Source organism: Carica papaya, chromosome 5 (assembly GCF_054855325.1).
Source record: "Carica papaya isolate Zhongbai chromosome 5, ASM5485532v1, whole genome shotgun sequence".
Lineage (NCBI taxonomy): Eukaryota > Viridiplantae > Streptophyta > Magnoliopsida > Brassicales > Caricaceae > Carica > Carica papaya.
In genome coordinates, this window is record NC_142313.1 from 44,990,401 (window position 1) to 45,011,211 (window position 20,811).

The following is a 20,811-nucleotide window of genomic DNA, read 5'->3' on the forward strand; positions in this document are numbered from 1 at the left end:
TTGACCTGTTCAGTGTAATATAATATGATTTTTTTTTTGCTTTTCTCAAAAAGTTGCATGTACAAAATAAGAATAACAAAATTTGTCATAACAAACTTTATTAGCTTTATATTTCGATATAAGTTGTGAATAAAGAAACATGTAATGAGTATCTCAATTTTGTTTCCTCAGTTAATATTAATTAAGGAAATTAGGGCAAGTGATACCAACAAATCCATCACTCATACAAGTTAGGGTCCTCGTAGATACATAAGTTTTCTTGTATAGAAGTCAATACTTTAATAATAATAAACGTTTAAGGCAATGATATATAGATGTGATGGGGCATTGCATGACATTACTCTTATTTCGATATGTAAAGTTTTAAGTATAAATAAAAGTTTTTATTATTATATCCAATTTAATTAGTAATCTAATACATATATATATATATATATATACATATGATTTGTTTCATTTTCACATGATAATATATATGTATTACTCTTTATAAGAGATTTAATTCATGATAAAAGTAATAATATGTGAACTAAATTTTCAAATTTTTTAAAACAACGACAATGTTTAATAAAATTTTAAAGTCTATAAAAATTTCGATGAAAATTTGGCTTGTAATAATTAAATAGCATTAGAGACAACCTAGTAGGGTTCTTGAGAAATAAGAAATAATATGTTACATCTATTAAGATACTGGATGGCTAAACAATATTAGGGTATCATTATTAAGAGCTAGAAAATATTATGCATTATCTTATAATATATCAAATAATTAAAACAACATTACGTATCACTTTGTAAATTATATAATAGCTATATATTATCAGAGCTATATATAGATTTTTTTTTTTGTTAGTTATATAATATTAGGTATTAAATGTTAAGATATTTAGTAGTCACGTACCAGATATGTACTATATCGTTTCTTTATAAGGATAATCTGGTTATCTAAGATGGTGACCTAATTGACGTGAGAAACAAATTCGAATGTACTAAAAATATTTTAAAAGAATTATTAAGTGTAAAATTTAGATTTTTTTTTTAGTTTATCTTTGAGTTAAATTTTATTTAACGTTTGAAATAATATTTATTTTTTAAAGACCTTAAATTTAATTTTTTAATAATACTGCGTTATAGTTAATACGTTATATCAAAATTTGTTATTTTTTTTAAAAAAATTATTTAAATAAATATCAAATAAAATAAAAATTTTACAAATTTAGTAGATAAAAGTTTTTAAATATTATCGAAAAAATTAAAATTCGAAAAAATAAATTTATAAAATATAATGAAATCACATGTTAATCTATATAAAAAAATAATATTCAAAATAAAATATTATGCTGTGGTGATATAATTTAGTTACTATAATAATTTATTTTACCCAAATTAAATTAAAAATGATTAGGTGAAATTAACATATTTAATTAGTCAACTTCTATAATTATCATATTTAATATTTAATATTTAATATTTTTTGTGGAGGGATTATGTTGTTTGTTTCCGTGTTTATGGTTAATTTAATTATTCTCCTACTTTTTTTATTTAAAAATTTTATTTTATTGGTAAAATATTTAAATATATATTTTTAAAATTCTCCCACCCGTGTCTGTCAGTTGCTAACCTACGCCGGGTCCCAAAAGAAAAGCGACGTGGCGTGGATTACCACACATCCCGTGATTGCCTCGTTTCAGGTCGCATGCTTCGATAACGACTGGTTTCACCGTTCACCATAACGGTCTCTTCTCGTCCACCCACCGTCACCTCCCGGCGCATTTTAGCGATCGCCATCGCGTCTCTTTCCTGCTACCCTACTTTTATGACCTTCATTTCTAGAGAGATAAAGAGATAACAGTCTACCAGATTGAGAGAGAGAGAGAGAGAGAGGACTGAGATTTTGACTTTGTTGACTGCTTGATAGATCAACGGCTCAAGAGGTAGCTCTATACGTCTTTCTCTTTTTCTCTTGGACATTGATTCTGACTACTCTCTTTTTTTTTTTTTTTTTGTCAAACTCAGGTTACTTGAGCTTTTCTATGGAGCTCCTGATCTGATCTGCGTACTTTTTTTTTGTCTTGAACATCGCAACTGATTTTCTTTTCCCCTTTGTCTGATTCTGTGCCGCACCTGAAGTTTGGTTGTGAGGATTTTCTCGCTTCTCCTACTCAATTTCGCAAAATTTTGTTTTCTCTAGTTTAAAAATTGGAAGTTTGTAATAGTCTCTTCTTCTTTCGTCAAATTGAAGCTGGATTCATCGGCTTGCATGCTTAGCATTTAGTTCAGAACTGATTTCGTTGTGGCCTGGTGCTAGCGTATTTAATTGTAGTGTTGACCGTTCGCGTGGCTCATCTTGTTTCTGTATCATGTAAGAAATGTTAACATTTAGCCATCCTGCTGTTTTATGCAAATCCTTTTGCTTTTCATCGTAATGTGTGTTTGTTTAACGCTTGCATTGCTGTTTACGAGATCTGTCTTGTGGAGATTACTGTAAATTCTGTGGTTATGAGATCTTTCTGGTTGAGGTTATTATAAATTCTATAATGTTATTGTTATAACTTGGGTTCAATCAAGTAATGTAGTTGGTTTCTGTTATATGAGTTCAAACCCTATCCTCTTCAATGTACTAGCTTTTTGTTTTTTTTTCTTTTTTGAATAAATTTTGTTTGTTGATGTTGCTATTAATGGTTTTGTACCCATTCAAATTGTTTTCTATTTTATATTTGTATCTGTTTTTTTTTTTTTAATTTGATGAAGCAGATTCTGATTTTTCAGCATCTATGCAAATACTGCACTGCAAGGAAATGGGGCAAGATGATTTACGAGAGTGATAGCTTCAAACTGGTGAATTGCGTGCTTTGAAGGTAATAATTAATCAATTAAACATAAAAAATAGGTTACATGAAAACATTTTGAAATTAAGACTTTTAGTTAGACAAGCATTCCATGCACATCTGAAGGGAAAACTTATTATTGAAAGAATAGGAAACATCTATTGACACGTTCATGAAAATTTATCGCCAAGGACAGACAGAAATTTACATAAAAATCAACAAGTATTTTGCAGGCTTCTTTATCTCAAAAAAGGGTATTTTGCAGGCATCTTACTGCCTGAAACCCTAAGGTTTCCCAATTAGTTCCTTTATTGGTACAATTTTCTTTCTTTTTTTCTTATAAATGAACTAGAATGCAACCGACTTATATTGTATGGTCATCAAAAGGACGCTAACGCTTCATTTATTGTCTTAGTTTCCAAAGTTTCACTTAATTGATACCTTTTGGGAAACCATCCTTTGATCCCTTTTTTTTCCCACAGTCATCTTACGACTTGGCTTTCCAAATTAGATGCTTGCTATATCCCTTGGGTGCATTGCTTCAGTTTCCAATTGGATATGTTCACAGTCCATGACCATCCGTATGTCAAGACTTTCATCTGGAAATCACCTATGCTGCCAGCTGTGTTTTAGACTTTACAAAGGAATGAATTTATTATGCTTAATTTTGCAAGTGTTGTTCACAATAATTCAAATAAATTGGATGGTTCAGTGTCTTTAATATTGTTCTATGAAAGGATGATGCCCCATTATCTAATCTCTTCACTTATAATAATCCATTGTAAAGTCACTTTACAGAAGGAAGAGAATAGCTATCAACAACTCAAAAAAAGGCAAACTTTAATGAAATAAACAGTGATTTTTTTCCATTCTAAGCTAGTGATACTGAGCCTCTAAATTTTACAAAACTAATGTACCTTATTCTGTGGTAATACTCTGTCACAGTGATGATGTCTCCTTTAAGTTAAATTTCTCGGTATCTATGACTACTATAATACTGGTCAAGTTTTTTTCTTTGTCCTTTCTTTTTAACTTCTCAGTTTAGATGTGTTCCTTCTGAAAAGGTAAAACCTTTTGATTTTGGTGGTGTTTAGCTAGGTACAGTTAACAATATATAACGTACCTGGGAATAAATCTCTTGATGTGCGCTTGGAGCATCATCTATATTCTTATATGGAAAATTGTATTTATTTATGAATTTCCGTCAATCCTTCTTTTAGTGTCTTACTTTTCATGTCAAGTTTAATTGGGCAGTATCCAAGCCAAACTGGTCCTCTTTCTTACTGATGTTTTCCCTGTTCTCTTCTCTTTATTGTAAGATTTTGATAGATGAGACTGGTCATTTTTTGTTTGTTTTAAGTTTTTGTCACATACTAGTTTTTTTTTTGGCAGGGTAAACTGCAGTGACTGGTACCATGGGTGTCTCGGGAAAATGGATTAAAGCATTGGTTGGTTTGAAGAAATCAGATAAATCACCTTCTTCAGAGAAAGATGAAAATGTTGGTGTTGGTATTTGATGTTGATTTTAAATTTCTGTTTTTATAGATGATGCATGTCTCTCTTTATATTGGTAAATACGTATTTCATACACATGCACCTTCTGAAAGTATGAATGAATTTTGCACCATGTAGCTAAGTTGCACAGGTGTCTAATACACCATCCTGCTGTACTCAATTATCTTTCATATATGTTCTGCCTTTTCAATTTATCACCAGATCAAAAATTCAATAGTACATGTTTAAATGTTTAACCCATTTGCTGGTCATTTATTTGAAACGTATTTAATTTGATCATATTTAGTGCTTAGTTAATGTCTAGAGAAAGCACAGCAAAATGCACTGAAAAATGGCAAATTTTCTTTAAACAAATCTTAAGAATTATATAAAATAATAATTTTCACCTTGAAGGACTTCTATTTAGTGAAGTGCTCCCTCCCATTAGGAGAAAGCTACATAAAGTTTCTTTTCTTTTGTCACTTTTCTTTTTATTGGGTCTTTCTTTTTCCTAGACTTTTGGACTGTTATTTGTATTTAGTTACTGGGGGGCGTGTTTGGGGGTACGTTGAGAAAACCCAGAAATGAAAATTTTAATGTAGGTCATGGTAACTTAAAATTTTGCCTGTTTTCAAAAACAGAGACATACATGTGTTTTGGGAAAGTTTTGGGAAATATAAAAACAACATAGAAACAAACCATGAATAAGATAAGAACTAGTTTGGAAGAAATTCAGCTGGTGCTTGTGTAGGCAGGTTTTGTCACTAATGCCAGCTACTTGGTACCGTAGTTATTTCCTTTGCAAAGAGGTCCACAAAAGTGTTAGATCTTGTAAAATCCTCTATTTTAATTGTCTCAGTGGTTTCCTTGTTACACTTCCCGGTGGAAATTGCTTCTTCATTTTCTTTTTCAATTCTCAGTCGATTAATAATTTACATCGTTTAAAGAAACTGAATGTAAATTCTATTTTTTGTTATGTATATAACCAGCTGGTATAATGTACTTTTTCTTCAATCATAGCAGAGAGCGGCTGCTAGCAAAAATCGTCATCGGAGGAAGCATTCTGTTGAGATTAACACTGAGAAACTTCAAGATGAATTTGATCAATATGCAGCTTCACCAGTTGGTGATGCCACTTTGAATTCTATCCCGGATGAACACAATCCTTTGGATTCACTTCAAGTACAGGATGCCGGCCACGATCAACAGATGAGACAAGGGTGGGCTGCAACACGCATCCAAACAGCTTTTCGAGGATTTCTGGTATTAAGTCACCTGTTTTCTCTCTTTACAGAAAAGATTGTGATTGTGTATCCTTAAACAACCCATGTCACTGGGGTTATTTTTAGATTGCAATTCTTTCTAGATACATCTCTCTTTTTAGGTCATTGCTTTCATCTCACATCTTACCTTGACTAATGTGAGGATTCAAGCAAGTCTATAGGCTTGAATGCAGTTCTCATAATTAACTTGGCCATTTTTGGTTCTAGAAGCCAGTATATAACTTAAAATTTGTAGCATTATATTCTTGCTGTATTTCATGGCATTTTGTATTTCTTTTAAATTCATTATTAATTATAGAAAAAGGGTGAGAAACCACCTAGAAGTACTTATTCGGGCTGTATTTACTAGGCAGATTATTGAAGTCTGAGACATTCCAGTCTATGCAGGAATTAAAGTTTATGTTCTGAAACTTAAATAGAAATTTGAGATTACATTTTTCTTATGGAACATAGGAATCTTTAAGCAAAGATTTCATCTGGATAGTTTTCTTTGGGAGTGGTGTTTCTTTCTTCTTTGGGGCTAAGGCCTAGCTTCTTTAGGGAGCTTCTTCATCCAAGTTTGAAGGGATTAGCAAGCTATTTTGTTTTTGTTCTTCCTCTTTGCTCCTATTATTTTATTTTTATTTCTATTTTGATGATAACTTATAAAATATTTCTCTTGTCTCTTTATATAGTACTTCTTTATGAAAATGATTATGGGGCACGATGGTCAGTTGCTAAATAGTGAATAAAACACGGTTAGAAATTAACCACAAAAGACTTAATAAAAAAATATATTTGGTTCCCAACTTCAATAAAGTTTAAAAGATCATTCCTGGACCAAGGCTTCGGCTTGTTGAAGAGACTAGCAATTTGTTGAGCCTGAAAGGTTCTTTGTTATATCTCTACTCGGGCAGAAGACAGAGAAAGCCAGAGATTCCACTTCAGTTTTCTGGAAACCACAATATTAGGGGCCCAATTTAGTTTTGGTGCAGTAACTGATGTGTCCTTATCTGATGTATGGCAAAATAGGTTGATTTTGTCCACTTAGGAGCTTGAGAAAAATCTAGATATTCATTCTTAGGGATTAGTAGATATTATGCTTAAGATTTGATTGAATCACATAATTAGGTATTGGAAAATCCTCAAAGTATTTTCATTGAATAATTGAATGACGATCTGAAAGGACATTACAGAATATATTATTAAAGAAAAGGAGATTACAAAATATAAAGTGCCAAGTAGTTCTTTCTCAAATAGGATCAGACTAAGAAACACTAATACTAATAAAATTAAATGTATTACTCCTAATAAGGATAGGAATATAAAACATAAATAAACTGAAAAACATAAAATAACATAAATATAATTCTTAAATGGTAAATCACTACTGCACCTATAGGCCATCAATTCTTATCAAGTGAGAAAAACTTGGCTTCATCGCATTGGAATCATAGGGGTAAGCGTTTTGAGGTCAGCTTGTTGATCCAATTGCAATAAGTTTAAGGATGTCCTTTCAACTTCACTTGAAACTTGTGATAAGTGCCACTCCTTGTAGTTACTCTTGATAGTCCATGACACCTTCTATCTTGTAATTGAGGTTCGTCAAGAGCGTAAGCATTTGAGCTAATTTTGTTGAAAAAGACCCTTCTACCCCTGTACATTTTGTCCCTTTTGCCCCTGTAAAGTCTTTTCCATTTTTACCCTTTCTTCTGCAGTAGACTTTTAGTGGTTTCTTGACAATATCATCGCCTTGAGTATCAACCTTGTCCTCAAGGTTGAGATTTAGAAATTATTGCTGAATATATTTATAATCTTCCTCAAACCCATATATAAGATCCTTTTTGTCTTCAGAGTAGGCATATCTAGTTAAATTACAGGATGAAGCCCATAGCACATGTATTACTACCAAAAGAAATATGCAAGCATATTCCAGAAATTGGAATGACCCAAGTAATTTGCCACAGTAATCCTTATGTCTGCAAAGTTTAATGCTGGTGCATCATTGTCACCATCACCAGTCATGCCAACTATGTGTTTCATTCCTTGTTACCATTTCACAATCTCAAGCTTGTGCTCAGGTTCTGCAAAAATTCCCAGTCCATTGGTAGCAAGAAATGAAGCATTAGAAGCATTTCCATTATGGGTATCCTTCGCCGGAACTTTATTGACATGCCTGGTATTTGCTTTATGCCTAGGCAACCTTCAAGCTGCTCTAGAATAGTCTGTCCCATAAAGACTCATTCATCAGTGTTGGGTATGCCATATTTTACAAGCTTTTCTCTTGGATTTGTCAATTCATCATCCAATGTGAGATCCTCTATGCAAGTTTCAGAATTAGTGTCCCTTCCCTATCTAGGTGTTCCATGCTCAGATGTCTCATAAGCAGTGTCACTACCATAGTCGGATGTGATTGATGACTACCTGCAAAAAGTGACAGGCAATTGTGAGGCATTTGAAGTGAACAACTCGTTCTGTTTCCATCTGAATTAGCTTCTGAAATGGACTGGCTCATATCTTGGAATGAAGAACTTGGAGGAGCTTCTAATTCGAGAAAGGATGCTACGTGGACACTTCTTGACAAATCAATATCAGATAGTAACTTTGTCATCCTGTCATTCAAAGAGCGCATTCTCTCTTCCAGTAGAGCCCTGCTTTTCATTTGCAAGAGTCCCTTTGTTGTAACACCATTAAATCTTCACAATAGTCCTCGTGTTGTTGTAACACCATCTGGGGATTGCAAACCAAGTTGAACCTGTAAAACACTACAGGATCTGAATTTTTTGATTTTGGAAGGACAATCCATGATGGTATTGTGATGCAGTAACTCCATCCTGTTCGAGGATCATGTGCCCAAAGAGTGTCTTGTCTATTCTCTCCAGAACCTTGATCTCTAACCAAAGTGAAAAGATTTGCAATTCGTGCATACTTGACCATTCTGTCCTTGGTGTCTACCCCGGAAACCAAGGAGTTGCTGCCACATATGCAGCTGGTCCTATTGTCGGGGTTTCCACAATAGCGTGAATGTTTGAGTCCTCTGAAATCACCCTATGAATTGAAGTGATAATCCCTCCTTCATGCATTTTGCCCTTAGATTGCATATTTTGTTCAGGAAGTATTCCCATGCCATTAAGACAGGATGAAGATGAAGATTCCTACCAACATTTGGGTTCTTTAACCCACTTGAGACCATCAAAGTGGGAGTCAATAGTGATCCACAAGCTGAAATTGTTACTTTGGCCTCAATTTGCAGGTTCTTAGTTACTTTATTATTCATAATAGCTGCAATCACTCGCAGAAATATCTTTTCTCTTTCTCCATTGTTATTGTCCATCAGTATCAACTTCTTAGCTTTGCAACCTGTCCATATCCCTGTGCCATATCCCACAGCATCCACCAGCCACGTAGAATCAGTCCCTTTCTTGTTCCCAGTCTGCACTGATAGGAGCAGGAACCACAGTAATGATCCTCAGAGGAATTTCTTGGAACCATATCATCTTTCAAATCAAGATTTTCACATCCTTTTTGAAGAACTTGATTCTGAAACCCTTTCTCTTCAGTGGAATCTGAAGTGGTTCGGTTAAGAGGAGCAAGTGAACTGATCCAGTTCGAACCAGTTTGTCGGCCGCTTTAATCATTGAACCAGTTTGAGAGTTCCCCTATTTTCTTTGTGCAGCAGAGGCGAGGAGGAAATGATCCTAAATTATATTATTTAGGATGAATTTGTCTAGTTAGGAATTTGGGTAAATCCTAAATAGTCCATCTTGATTCCTTAGAGATCACGCTAAAATTTGATTGACTCACACAATCGGGCATTGAGAAATTCTCAAAGTACTCTGTTGAAGAATTGAATGATAATTGTAAAGGAAATTACAAAAATATTACAGAGTGCCAAGTAATCTTTTCTCTAATAGTATAGAACAAAAAAATACTACTACTAATAAAATTAAAAATACTACTGTTAATAAAGATAGGTAAACATAACATGGTAAACCAGGAAAGATAAAAATAACCTAAATAATATAATTCTTAAATAATAAAGGACTAGTATGCCTATGCACCATTATTATCTGGTCAAATAACCTAATAGCTATGATGCCAATAATGTTGTGCATTTTTATGTACAAAATCTGACCTAGGCTTGCTTGGTTGTTTGTAAGTGACATCCCCAAAGAGCTGTAATGAAAATAAACTGAGAAATTGACTACTGGGTCATCTTAGAAGAACTAGTCTGTTGCAGGGGGATTTAAAATCCTAATACAGTTTCCTCCCCCTTTTTCAGCAAGCAGTTATGTGTTGTGCTCCATCCCCAGATATATCACTGTGATTTTCCAAATCTTTTTAATGCTTTCAGTTTGATGATTACACTGAAATTAAAAATCTTTGTGTATTTTTATCAGGCCAGAAGGGCTTTACGAGCATTGAAAGGATTGGTTAGACTTCAAGCTCTTGTTAGGGGTCATGCTGTGAGAAAACAAGCTGCAATAACCCTTCGTTGCATGCAAGCTTTAGTGAGAGTTCAGGCTCGTGTGCGAGCAAGGCGTGTTCGTATAGCATTAGAAAGTCAAACAGCTCAACAGAAACTGCAGCAACAACTTGTTAACGAGGCTCGTGTTCGAGAAATAGAGGTAAAGGTGCAGAAGAAGTTTAGTTATCTATGTTTTCTCAATACATTAGGAATCACATTTCTTTCAAATCTACTATATGGTGTATTAGTATGGGTGGATTAGGATTAGTAGTATTAGGGTTTTATTTATGGTTTAAATTCTTGTTAAGTCTACGAATGGAGTTTCAAATTCTAATTAGATTACATCTAGGATTCTTGTTAAGTCTACGAATGGATTTTCAAATTCTAATTAGATTACATCTAGGTTAGAGTATATTTAGATAGTTGTAGTTTTTAGAAGAGAATACAATAATGATTGGGAGAGTTTACGGCAGTTATGTTTTATGATGATCTGATGTAATCAATCCTCACCTTATAAATGATGCTTAAAAGATTTTGCTTTTCTACACAAATATCCATCTTACATGTTATGATGTCTAAAATATGTAGGTTTTAACTCTGAATCCCAAAGTAGACAGATTAACTTTAATTTATTCCGTATTGCATAAGCACTGTAGATCCTTTAAAAGTCTGAAGTTTATCTGTCTCTCTGTTCATCCTACATCCCATAATTTCATCCATTGATATATTAATATCTTTTTATCGAATATAACCGTTCAATAAGGAGAAAACAACATTTTTACTTGTTCTAATTTCTGGAATTTGAACATTCTTCTATTATTGGTTGGATCTTTGGTATAGAAATTCCCTGAAATGTTATATATAGCTCATCAATGTTTTGTAGATCTGCTTTGCAACCCTTCAATTTCATCCATGGGCATCAGGTTATTCAATGCAGTAGCGCAGAAAAATTAAATGGCATGAACTTAATTCTTCTGTGGTTGACATCTTCTGTCTTTTAGTTCTTTCTGAACACAACTAGAAGATTATCGTCTTTATGGCAGATGCAGCAATTTCTTGATGCATAAATAAAGTGCATATGGCCTTACATCTTTCAAGATTGCACGATTGAATGTGCTGACCCGATCTTTTTGTCCACTTTGTATACATCATTAAGCATTTACTGTTCTAATTCCTAATTTTCGCTCAATTCCACAAACAATTCCAACTTGAGGACAAAACTTCATATGCAATTGAGAACAATATTATAGTATTGCATAGTTTCCTGAAGTTTATGCTATTCCAATGTGAGCATAATAACTGAGATAGAGAAGTAGCTTATTGGCTGATCATAGGGTTAACTTCATCTATTATTTCTTTTTTTTTTGTCTGCTTGGTTGGGTTTTGCTCCACATAGGGGAGCAGATGTGACTAAGCCAACTTGGATGATCATAGTTCTTGATCAGCATATTGTAGAGACTGAACTTGTCAGCTTCTTTCTGCATAACTTACTATGGCCAAGAAGGGAATAACAATTGATGAGGTAAAAATGTGAACACTATGGTGAATGAGTTCAGAGTTTAATTTGTTATAGTTGTTCCATGACGAAAATGAATTTTAATTATTAAAATGGTACTGTAATGTGAACCAGCTAAGTAGCTAATTGTCAGTTCTCTTAGTATTTGCTATTAAACAAATTCCTTCGAACTAGAATGTTTCTTATGATAGTATGGAGGTTCAATTACATCTTTCCTGTAGTGGTTCTTGTTTGTCCATTGTCTAATACCCATTTCCTTCTTTAATGTAAAATAGTATGTTGGTATTTCTTTTTAACACTGATATGTGACTGTAAAATAGGAAGGATGGTGTGATAGTGTAGGATCTGTTGAAGAGATTCAATCCAAGTTACTGAAGAGACAGGAAGCTGCAGCCAAACGTGAGAGGGCTATGGCATATGCTTTGGCTCACCAGGTAAAGGAATGATAATCTATTTGGTGATTTTTGAGCCACCTATTTCCTTCTTTCCGCAATCATTCTAAATTTCATTAATAGGGTTGTAGAACAGGGATCAAACTGGGAAAGAGCTAGAAGTGGGGAGGTTTTACACGTTATAGATGTTTGAACTTCGCTTGCAAGTTTCAATATGTTTGAGCAATCCATGATCATCATTTTAGGATTCTTTGTTTTCGTTTAAAGGCCATTCTATGAATCATGAGGATGAGGTTGTTGAACTCAATTCTATTTTGTAAGTTTCTGTATATGGGTGGCAACCTGTGGTGCCTTTCTTTCAATTAATTTTTTTTGCCTTCTAAAAAGATACATGTTTTAAAGAATGTTAGGCTCCATTTGGTTACAAAAACATTTCTAGTTTTCATTTCCTAAATTCATGTGTATATGCATGTGTTTATTATAAAAATACGTTTATTTGTGGAAATAATCAAAGCACTAACGAAATTAATTTTCTAGAAAACACTAGGACTAATATTGTAAAATTTTAAAACTTCATTATTGTTTTCACTATAATTTCTTCATTATTAACTATCTTGTAAATAAAATGCATATAAATTAGAAAACGAAAGCTAGGAAATTATTTTACGTACTAAAAGGATCTTTAATTATTATTATTATTTTTTAAATAAAAAGTGTAAAAGGACCCTTAATTATGCTCTGGCAATATATATTTTCTTTTAAAGTTCTGGACCTTCTACTTGTTTAGTTAATTGTTTAAGTTTGAACAACAATTCCCTCATTGAAGTCTGAACCCGTTGTCTTGGATGCATATCACTTGAATGATGGATCTCCACCCATAGACATTTTTTCAGGAACTTTTAATTGATTTCCCTCTGAGCCAATACTTTCCTTTACTTGTCTGCTGTGTTAAAACATACATGCTGTCACAAGTCAAATTGCCGTTCTTCCTGCCAGTGGGTACTAATAACATAGAAATAACTCTTGTTTCATCCTTCTCACTTCTCTATTATTCTGCAACATCCATCTCCAATGGGATTACTGTTGGTTGCTAAGTGCCCCCCTGCATCTGCTGACACGACTTTCTAGAATAGTTTTCCAAAGGAGTTATTCATCTATATTAAGAAAGAAATTTGTTTCATGCAGTGGCAAGCAGGATCAAGACAGCAATCTGCTCCATCTGGCTTTGAGCCAGACAAAAGCAGCTGGGGCTGGAACTGGTTGGAGAGATGGATGGCTGTCCGGCCATGGGAGAACCGTTTTCTTGACATTAATCTTAAAGATGGAGTTATGATACGTGACAATGAATCACCTGAGGGTAAGAATGGCACCCAATCACAGATAAAATCTCTGGGCAAGAAACCAGTTCTGTCAAATCTTCCTTCCAATATTTCAAGTCAGAAAACCGTGCCTTCTCACTCTGATGGCAGTAGTTCTTCACCTGGAATTTCAGCAGGCATGCTAGAGACATCCAAGATGAAGTCAAAGCCAGCTCTACAAGATCTGGTTGAGGAGGCCAGCTCAAGACCTGGTGGTATTAGTTCAAGATCCCGCAGCAACCCCAAAGAGAGATCAACACAATCAGATAAATTCACAAAGAAGCGGTTATCTCTACCTAACAGTGGTGAGCTCTCTGTCTCTCTGTCTCTCTCTGTCTCTCTCTCTCTCTCTCTCTCTCTCTCTCTCTCTCTCTATCTCTCTCTCTCTCTCTCTCTCTCTCTCTCTCTCTCTCTCTCTCTCTCTCTCTCTCTCTCTTTCTCTCTCTTGAGTCTCTGTCTCCAAATCCAAACAATACATTATCTGCACTCTGATAAGATATAAAGGGAATACAGTTACTTTTTTGGGTCAGTTGGTCATATTTAATATTTACTGGGGAATTATACTTCGAAATCAATCTAACCAAATATATGGAACTTGTAATCCAAGACAAGCACTTCTCTATATTATGTTAGTTCCAGATATGGATAACAATCCATATTTCGGAATTTCGTTTTTTCTAATGAATATCATTGCCGCTAGGTCAAACAGATGAAACTTTTGGAGCTTTAATACTCCTTAGTCTACCAGTATGCTGTGTTGGGGTGTTAATTTCCTTCACGAAGTAAATCAAACTTGCATGGATGTGTAAAAGATTTAATTGTTTTATTTGGATCAGGGGGAGCAATTGGGGTTCAGACGACTAGACCTGCTAGAAATGCTGCTAAAGTGACACCCAGCTCTCAGAAGCCAATCAAGGATAAAGCCAAGTTAAACGGAAAAAGGGACTTGAACCCTAAAAAAACCAATTGCACAAGCAGTTGATCCGAAGCTTCAAAAGGTGGAATCTTTCACGCAATCAATTCAGATGTAAATATACAGCCAAATTACCAGGGATTGGATTCCCGCAATGCATTTTCAAGCAAAAAGATTTGGAAGCGACAGTATCATCGTGGAAGAGGTGGTTTCACGTGTGTAGAGTTGAAGACTAGCTCTGGGCTGCCTCAATGGAGTTAAAAATGTGATGGTTGTAATCATATTTTTTTTTTTTATTGTAGTGATTATATATTGTGATAAAGAAACAAATGGTATTTATTCAAAGTGTAAGATCTTCAGAGCAGTCGGGTTATTAGGAGGAACTCTGGGTTTGTTAGGCTGCTTCTATCCACTCTCTGCTTGTATTGTGCTTGTGATCAAATAATGCCGGAGAGAATGGCCTGGAAATCGCGACGCAGGTAGTCTGTAATCGGTATCTCAGTGGGTTGTAGCAACGTTTTCTAATTCGTGTATGTTTCATTCTTTTGTCATTTCCTTTCATCTCTTCCGCTTGAAATTGTTTCCCGGACATCACACCGAGGATCTGGCGCTGAGTCTTCGTAGAATATTATAGAGTCTGCAGTGGTTTGCTAAAAGCTTGTGATTTGTGTAATTGCACGATGAAAAAGGCAAAGTCATATAAGCCGAGTGATGTGTCTGTCTTCCTTCAAACACAGTCCGAAACTTTCTCTTTCAAGCAATGTGGAGAATGACAGTTGCCAGTTGACACTTTCCTGGAATTATCCCAAGAAAAAAGCAGAAAAGAAAAAAAAAAAAACACACCTTGCGGGGGGATATATGAAAAAACACTTACCTTAAATGTTGGTATTCAGAAGAGGGAATTTCCATGTTGAAAAAAGAAAAAAAAAATGTTTTCAGCAAAAGAAGAACAGATAAGAAAGAGAATCACCACAGGCCTTTTAGGGTTCTTTTACTTTTAATTAATTGTAAGTATACAAAAATGATAAATTTCAAAAAATTAATAAATCTCCGAAAGTGACTGAAAGTGTATCTTGTTAAATGTAGTTTTCTTGTAAGTAATGTGTAATCAAATAATGTTGGAAAGTTAATAAAAGATGAAGAAAGTTTTATGAAATGAATCTAATAATTTCTAAGATATTTTGATTATTTATATATATATATATATATATACAAGAAAAAAATAGGATTTTTATATGATTTAGTGGGAGTTAGAGATAACCGTAACTTATATTATAAATTTTGAAAATATTATTAAATAATTGTTTACTAAACTATTAATAGTCGAAAGTTGTTTAATATTTGACAAAAATAATTGTAAAAAGTGTTATCAGTTTAAAAGACCAGAAATTACGTGTTTAGTAAAAATGACATTTGAACGTAAACTTTTAGTGCAATTTAACTTAATTTTCTAAAACAACTTGTAACTTTCGTGTTTAAAATTGTCAACAGTATATTTTGGTTTAGATTTTTTTTTTTTAAAAAAAAACACTTCAGGTTTTAACTATTACTTGTAGAAATGCTTTTGACATGCAAAAATTAAAGTCAAAATTCGTAGCCAAAAAATGATACCTTAATGATCAAAAGAAAAAAGAAAAATTTGTGGCTTATATATATATAATTTGTCTAACTTAGCTTATAAGATGATTTAATCCAAGAATAAGTCTCATACTTTTTCTATATATGTTGTTTGTTGATAATATTTCTTGCTGATTTATTAAGTTTGTATTAAATTTAATAGTAGATTCTCTTTCCCTCACCGTTTGAAACAAAAAAGAATATCGAAGAAACAAGATTATTAGATCAAAGTGTGCAAGAAAGAGTTATTGGGATGCGATGCATTGCATGACATAATTACTCAAATACTAAAGACTCAAATATAAAATGTTATTTCAAGATACTTTCATGAGTGTTATGGTTGAATAAAAGACATAAATATTATATCAATCTCTTGAATGATGAGGAAGATGTCAATATTGATGAAAAAAGTTTGTTCAATAGTTTACCAGGCGACTAATTCCTAATATAAGTAGTCAAAACACAAAAAAAAACAAAGCAATCATTATCAAATTATTAGAAAAAATCTATAGTATATGTAGTATTGATTAATAAAGTAAGAGAACTATGGAAGCCATTAAGTGATATTAAGGTCGTTGATGTTGGATTTGCTTTCTATTTGTATAAATTTGTATAAGTCATGAAAGATCTTTGTCGATATTGAAAAATAGTTTTGAAAGTAATAAACATGCAAAACCTAAAAATTAGAATTAAATAGACTTACTTCGTAATTAAGTAGATGGGACAGCATGTGCTTATCGCTGATAGAAATATACGTGTGACTAACAAGAGTTTACCTGATACTAAAACATGTAAATCTTTTAGTAATAAGTGTTCGCTTGTTATATAGACGTGTGTCCATCTTTGGCAAGTGTATGCATACTGCATCATAAATATACAATTGTATCAGCACGAATGTAGCCACCATAGGCCGTAAGTGAAATCTTTAACGAGGAAAGATCGTAATTAAAAAAAAAAATAAAATTATGTGCTATAGACCTAATATAAATTAAAATTTTACTTTCGAGAAAGTTATTTTTAGAAACTAATTTTTTTTTTAAAAAAAGAAAAATTTTATTACCAAATATAGTAACATTTTACTAAATCATAAATAGTGAATTTATGGAGCGTTTTCTCATTGGAGAATTTAATTATCACTTGGGTAATTAAAATGCTAGTTTAATTAATTTTTATCCCGGGAAGTTTTCCCCCGATCTAGCGCCATCGTTATCCCTCACTCCTCACCGTTAGAACAGACGTAACGGTAATTACTCGCCGCTAAACAAAACCGTAAGAATAACAAACACGCTCTTATCGACAACCTCTGTCAAAAAGAAAGTGCACTGAAATAACTCGTAACCTCCGAATTAAACCGTAATGAACAACACATAAACGCCGTCATCCGTAACCTCCGTTAATTGTGAAGTAAAAGTTTCACAGTCAAAAGTAACGGCAGGTAAAAGTTTAGATTTACAAATCCAAGTTCATCTTCCCCCGTCTCTATCAGTTCTCCAATCTCCCTCCACCCCTATCCCCATCTTCTTCTTTCTCTCTCCCTCTCACTCTTCACTGCAATGAGGAGAGAGAAACCCCAAAAAAAAACCAGACAAGACTAATTTTGCTTCTCCAAACCCTAACCCTTAACCAAAAACCTGAAATTTTCTTCTGGTTTCGTTATGAACACCTGAAGAAAAAAGGAAAATTTTGACAATTCCCACCTCCATTTTCTTCTTCCAAATCGAAGAGGAAAACAAAAAAAAAAAAAATTCCCACTAGCTTTTATACAAATCTAAGGGTATCAGGAGGAAAATTGCAGGTCGCTAAATTGGTTCAAATCCGTGCAAATCCTCCCAAACCCTCCTTTCAACCCTCAATGTTGTCCACCCCTTCCGTTCTCTCTTTCTCCCTCCTTCTTTCCCTTCCAATCCTCTTCTTCCTGGTAGCCCCTGGCATATTCTCTCCTCGGCATCCCTCTGAGCCTCCCATCCCTCTTCGCGACGAGCTTCAAGACCAAGCCCTTTTCCGGCGAGCCGTTGCCTCCTCCGTCTCTCGTCTTTCCACAACCACCATCTCCGGCAAGGGAAAGTCGAAGATCGCTTTCCTCTTCCTCACCAACACCGACCTCCATTTCTCTCCCCTCTGGCAGCGGTTCTTCCACAAGCAATCCAAATCTCTTTACAACGTGTACGTTCACGCTGACCCGTCTGTGAATCTCACGCGCCCAGATAGGCTTCTTCGTGATCGTTTCATCCCTTCCGCTAAGCGCACTTTCCGCGCTTCCCCGACTCTCATTTCGGCCACGCGCCGGTTACTCGCCACCGCCATCATCGACGATCCGGCCAACGCTTACTTCGCTCTCCTCTCTCAGTCCTGCATCCCCCTTCATTCTTTCCAGTACATTTACCGCTCCCTCTTCTCCTCTAAATCGTTTGATTTCTCCTCGTCGACGGGGTCGGATCCCGAGGGTACCCAACCCGATGACCGGCTCCGGTACAAGAGCTTCATTGAGATTCTTTCCAAGGAGCCGAGACTCTGGAAGCGATACATTGCGAGAGGGAGATACGCGATGATGCCGGAGGTGCCATTTGAGAAATTCCGGGTCGGATCTCAGTTCTTCGTGTTGACCCGAGAACACGCGCTATTAACCCTAAAGGATCGGACTCTGTGGAGGAAGTTCAAGCTGCCTTGTTACAGGTCTGATGAGTGTTACCCGGAGGAGCACTACTTCCCCACCTTATTGTCCATGGAGGATCCAAATGGCTGCACTCACTATACCCTAACACGAGTGAATTGGACGGGGACAACTCACGGGCACCCGTATACCTACCGGCCCCATGAAGTTTCAGAGCAGTTGATTCATGAGCTGAGGAAGTCCAATTTCTCGACTTCTTATCTGTTTGCTCGTAAATTCACGCCGGATTGCTTGAAACCCTTGATGGGTATTGCTGATTCGGTCATTTTCCGGGACTGAAAAAGTTTGTTCCTGGTAAGTAAATGCCGGTTTTGTGTCTGCTCTATTGTTTCCTGAGTTGGTTAGTTGACTCGGGTGAGTCACACCGAGTTGAGCGAGTGAGTTGGTTGTTATTGCATTTGGTATGTGTTAGGATTGGTAGATGATTATTGAGATAGTTGGTGCAGTTTAGTGTGAACCGTAAAGGTTGAATTTTTATTTTACAGAGAAAAGAGTCGCAGTCAAATCCCCACCTTCCCTTTATTGGATGCTTTGCTTCTGTCTTATTCTTTTTTATAAAATTGAACTGAGTCCAATTTCTTCTGCTGACAACTTACAAACCCATTTCGTTTTTTTTTTTTTTGGGTAATTTTCCTGTATCTGAGATATTCTTTTAGTTATTTTTAAATACCTAGGGCTAGATTTTTCAATGAAAGTTAGGGTTAGGTGAAGAGTAAGACATATTCTTTTCCCTTTTCTTTATTCGTATGTCTTGAATTTGAAGAATCTAATTGTTTGGTGAAACATCAGTGTAGGAGCCTGTTTATGGGTTTTGTATTTTCTTAATGGTTTGGTCAAACAATTTCAGCTTGTGGGGATCCAATCATCCATGGCAACTTGAATAATGCTGGAATATCTGTTTTATTATTCTCTTTATGGTTAGATTAGATCTCTTTGTAAGATAGAATTAAGGGTAGAAAACAGAATAAGTTAAAGACAGACCCAATTCAAGTGACCATAATTTTTTCGTAGCTATATGATTTTATTTTATTGTGCTGTTTATGATCTGTTCCTGTTGTTGTTGGCTTGAGGACTGAGATTTTGCTTCTCTGTATTGACATCTAGATAAGTATCCTTAGTTTATCTCCTTCACATTAGAAACCAGAAATCATGAGCCTAATGGTTGGTGAGCGAGTGGTCTGTAATATAGTTCAATCCTCATTTATGAATTGAGCACAGGCCCCGACCAAAACAAAGAAAAGGTATCAAAAATAAAAGAGAGAAAGGATACCCTTTTGAGCCTTTTGGTATGCGTTTGTAATTTTGTATATGTGGTGTTCTGGGTTGATACTGTGTCATGCTTATTATCTGTGGGGTCAGTATAATTTACTATTTACTGTTAGAAAGAGTTCAAGTCGCCAAAATTGAGTAATTCGTTTATCATTAAAGCGTCATATGGAAATAAACTTTGGTATGGCAATGGAACGCTGCCGTAGTATATGTTTCTATTGTTGGAGAATAGTACAGTAAACTCAAACTTGCAACATTAATTGGTAGCAATGGCCTTTTGACAATTAGATGTCACTGTTTGGATGGTGAATGCTTTCTGAAAATCATAATTTAAACCACTGATGTAGTTAATGTTGCGAACACCTTTTTTGTGCTCTTTTTATGTGATCTTTTTCTTTGTCAAATTTCCTGTGCTGCTTCTCCATTAATATAAAAAACTGTAACCTTTCTGAATCCAACTCTCGAATTGACCTTTTTGTAAATGTGCAGGTGAAATGAGAGAGGATTTTTGAGCAAGTTGGGATTGTGGAAAAAAGAGTTGGAAGAGGGAGTAAAACTTGGGAAGGGGGGAATTGGGGACATATATGGTTTTGAAGAGGCATAAAGTGCCCACAACCCATGAAAATCCCCTCCCCCAGAATTTGCACATTTAATATATATAAGTATGTATATGTAGAGAGATCTATAGAGACTTTTTTTTAGTCATCAAAAGATGTAGAGAAGTAGATATATACTAGTTAATGTGAAGAGATGGTGTTTTTCTCCTTCCAAAGCTGTAATTCAATAGCAGTCAGTAGTAGTAGCAGCAGTTTTTTCTTCTCTTCTTTCTTTGAAGAAGTTTCTTTTTCTTTTCTTCCTTTCAAAGCTTCTGCTGTGTGATTCTTGTACATATACTTTTTATATTCATCATGTATTGAACATTTATATATAAAGGAGGAAGAAGGGATGTGTATGTAAATCCCTTCGAGAAAGGCAAGGGAATGGAAGAAAACAGACATGGGTTTTTTTTGTTTCTTGATATGA

At 34.6% G+C, this 20,811-nt stretch overlaps 2 protein-coding genes and 1 pseudogene across 8 annotated transcripts; 2 read left to right on the forward strand and 1 right to left on the reverse strand.

Annotated features, from left to right (window-relative positions):
• The first annotated feature begins 1,656 nt into the window (after positions 1–1,656).
• Positions 1,657–14,792, forward strand: IQD5 (IQ-domain 5). Of its 7 annotated transcripts, none has more exons than XM_088219292.1 (11): positions 1,657–1,934; positions 2,017–2,137; positions 2,243–2,362; positions 2,770–2,858; positions 4,221–4,327; positions 5,343–5,585; positions 9,985–10,212; positions 11,889–12,002; positions 13,146–13,317; positions 13,453–13,623; positions 14,155–14,792. In XM_088219292.1, the coding sequence occupies exons 5-11, from the start codon at positions 4,244–4,246 to the stop codon at positions 14,298–14,300; spliced, it is 1,158 nt and encodes a 385-aa protein (XP_088075418.1). In that variant the 5' UTR covers positions 1,657–1,934; positions 2,017–2,137; positions 2,243–2,362; positions 2,770–2,858; positions 4,221–4,243; the 3' UTR covers positions 14,301–14,792. The 7 variants fall into 7 exon arrangements, with proteins under 7 accessions (XP_088075418.1, XP_088075419.1, XP_088075413.1 ...); XM_088219293.1 differs by having other exon boundaries at positions 13,456–13,623; XM_088219287.1 differs by having other exon boundaries at positions 13,146–13,623.
• On the reverse strand, positions 7,642–9,699 carry LOC148266164 (long-chain-alcohol oxidase FAO3-like; annotated as a pseudogene).
• A 2,531-nt stretch (positions 14,793–17,323) lies between the features above and the next one.
• On the forward strand, positions 17,324–20,806 carry LOC110810712 (Core-2/I-branching beta-1,6-N-acetylglucosaminyltransferase family protein). Its single transcript, XM_022036970.2, has 2 exons — positions 17,324–18,813; positions 20,278–20,806. Exon 1 carries the CDS (start codon positions 17,701–17,703, stop codon positions 18,796–18,798), a length of 1,098 nt encoding a protein of 365 aa, XP_021892662.2. The 5' UTR covers positions 17,324–17,700; the 3' UTR covers positions 18,799–18,813; positions 20,278–20,806.
• The last annotated feature ends 5 nt before the right edge of the window (positions 20,807–20,811 follow it).

Excerpts from the sequence above, each read along its gene's own strand:
- IQD5 (XM_088219287.1), top strand. The coding sequence starts at position 4,244 with ATGGGTGTCTCGGGAAAATGGATTAAAGCATTGGTTGGTTTGAAGAAA. Across the intron at positions 5,586-9,984 it reads CAGCTTTTCGAGGATTTCTG|GCCAGAAGGGCTTTACGAGC; the intron begins GTATTAAGTCAC and ends TATTTTTATCAG. Across the intron at positions 12,003-13,145 it reads CATATGCTTTGGCTCACCAG|TGGCAAGCAGGATCAAGACA; the intron begins GTAAAGGAATGA and ends TGTTTCATGCAG.
- LOC110810712 (XM_022036970.2), top strand. The coding sequence starts at position 17,701 with ATGTTGTCCACCCCTTCCGTTCTCTCTTTCTCCCTCCTTCTTTCCCTT.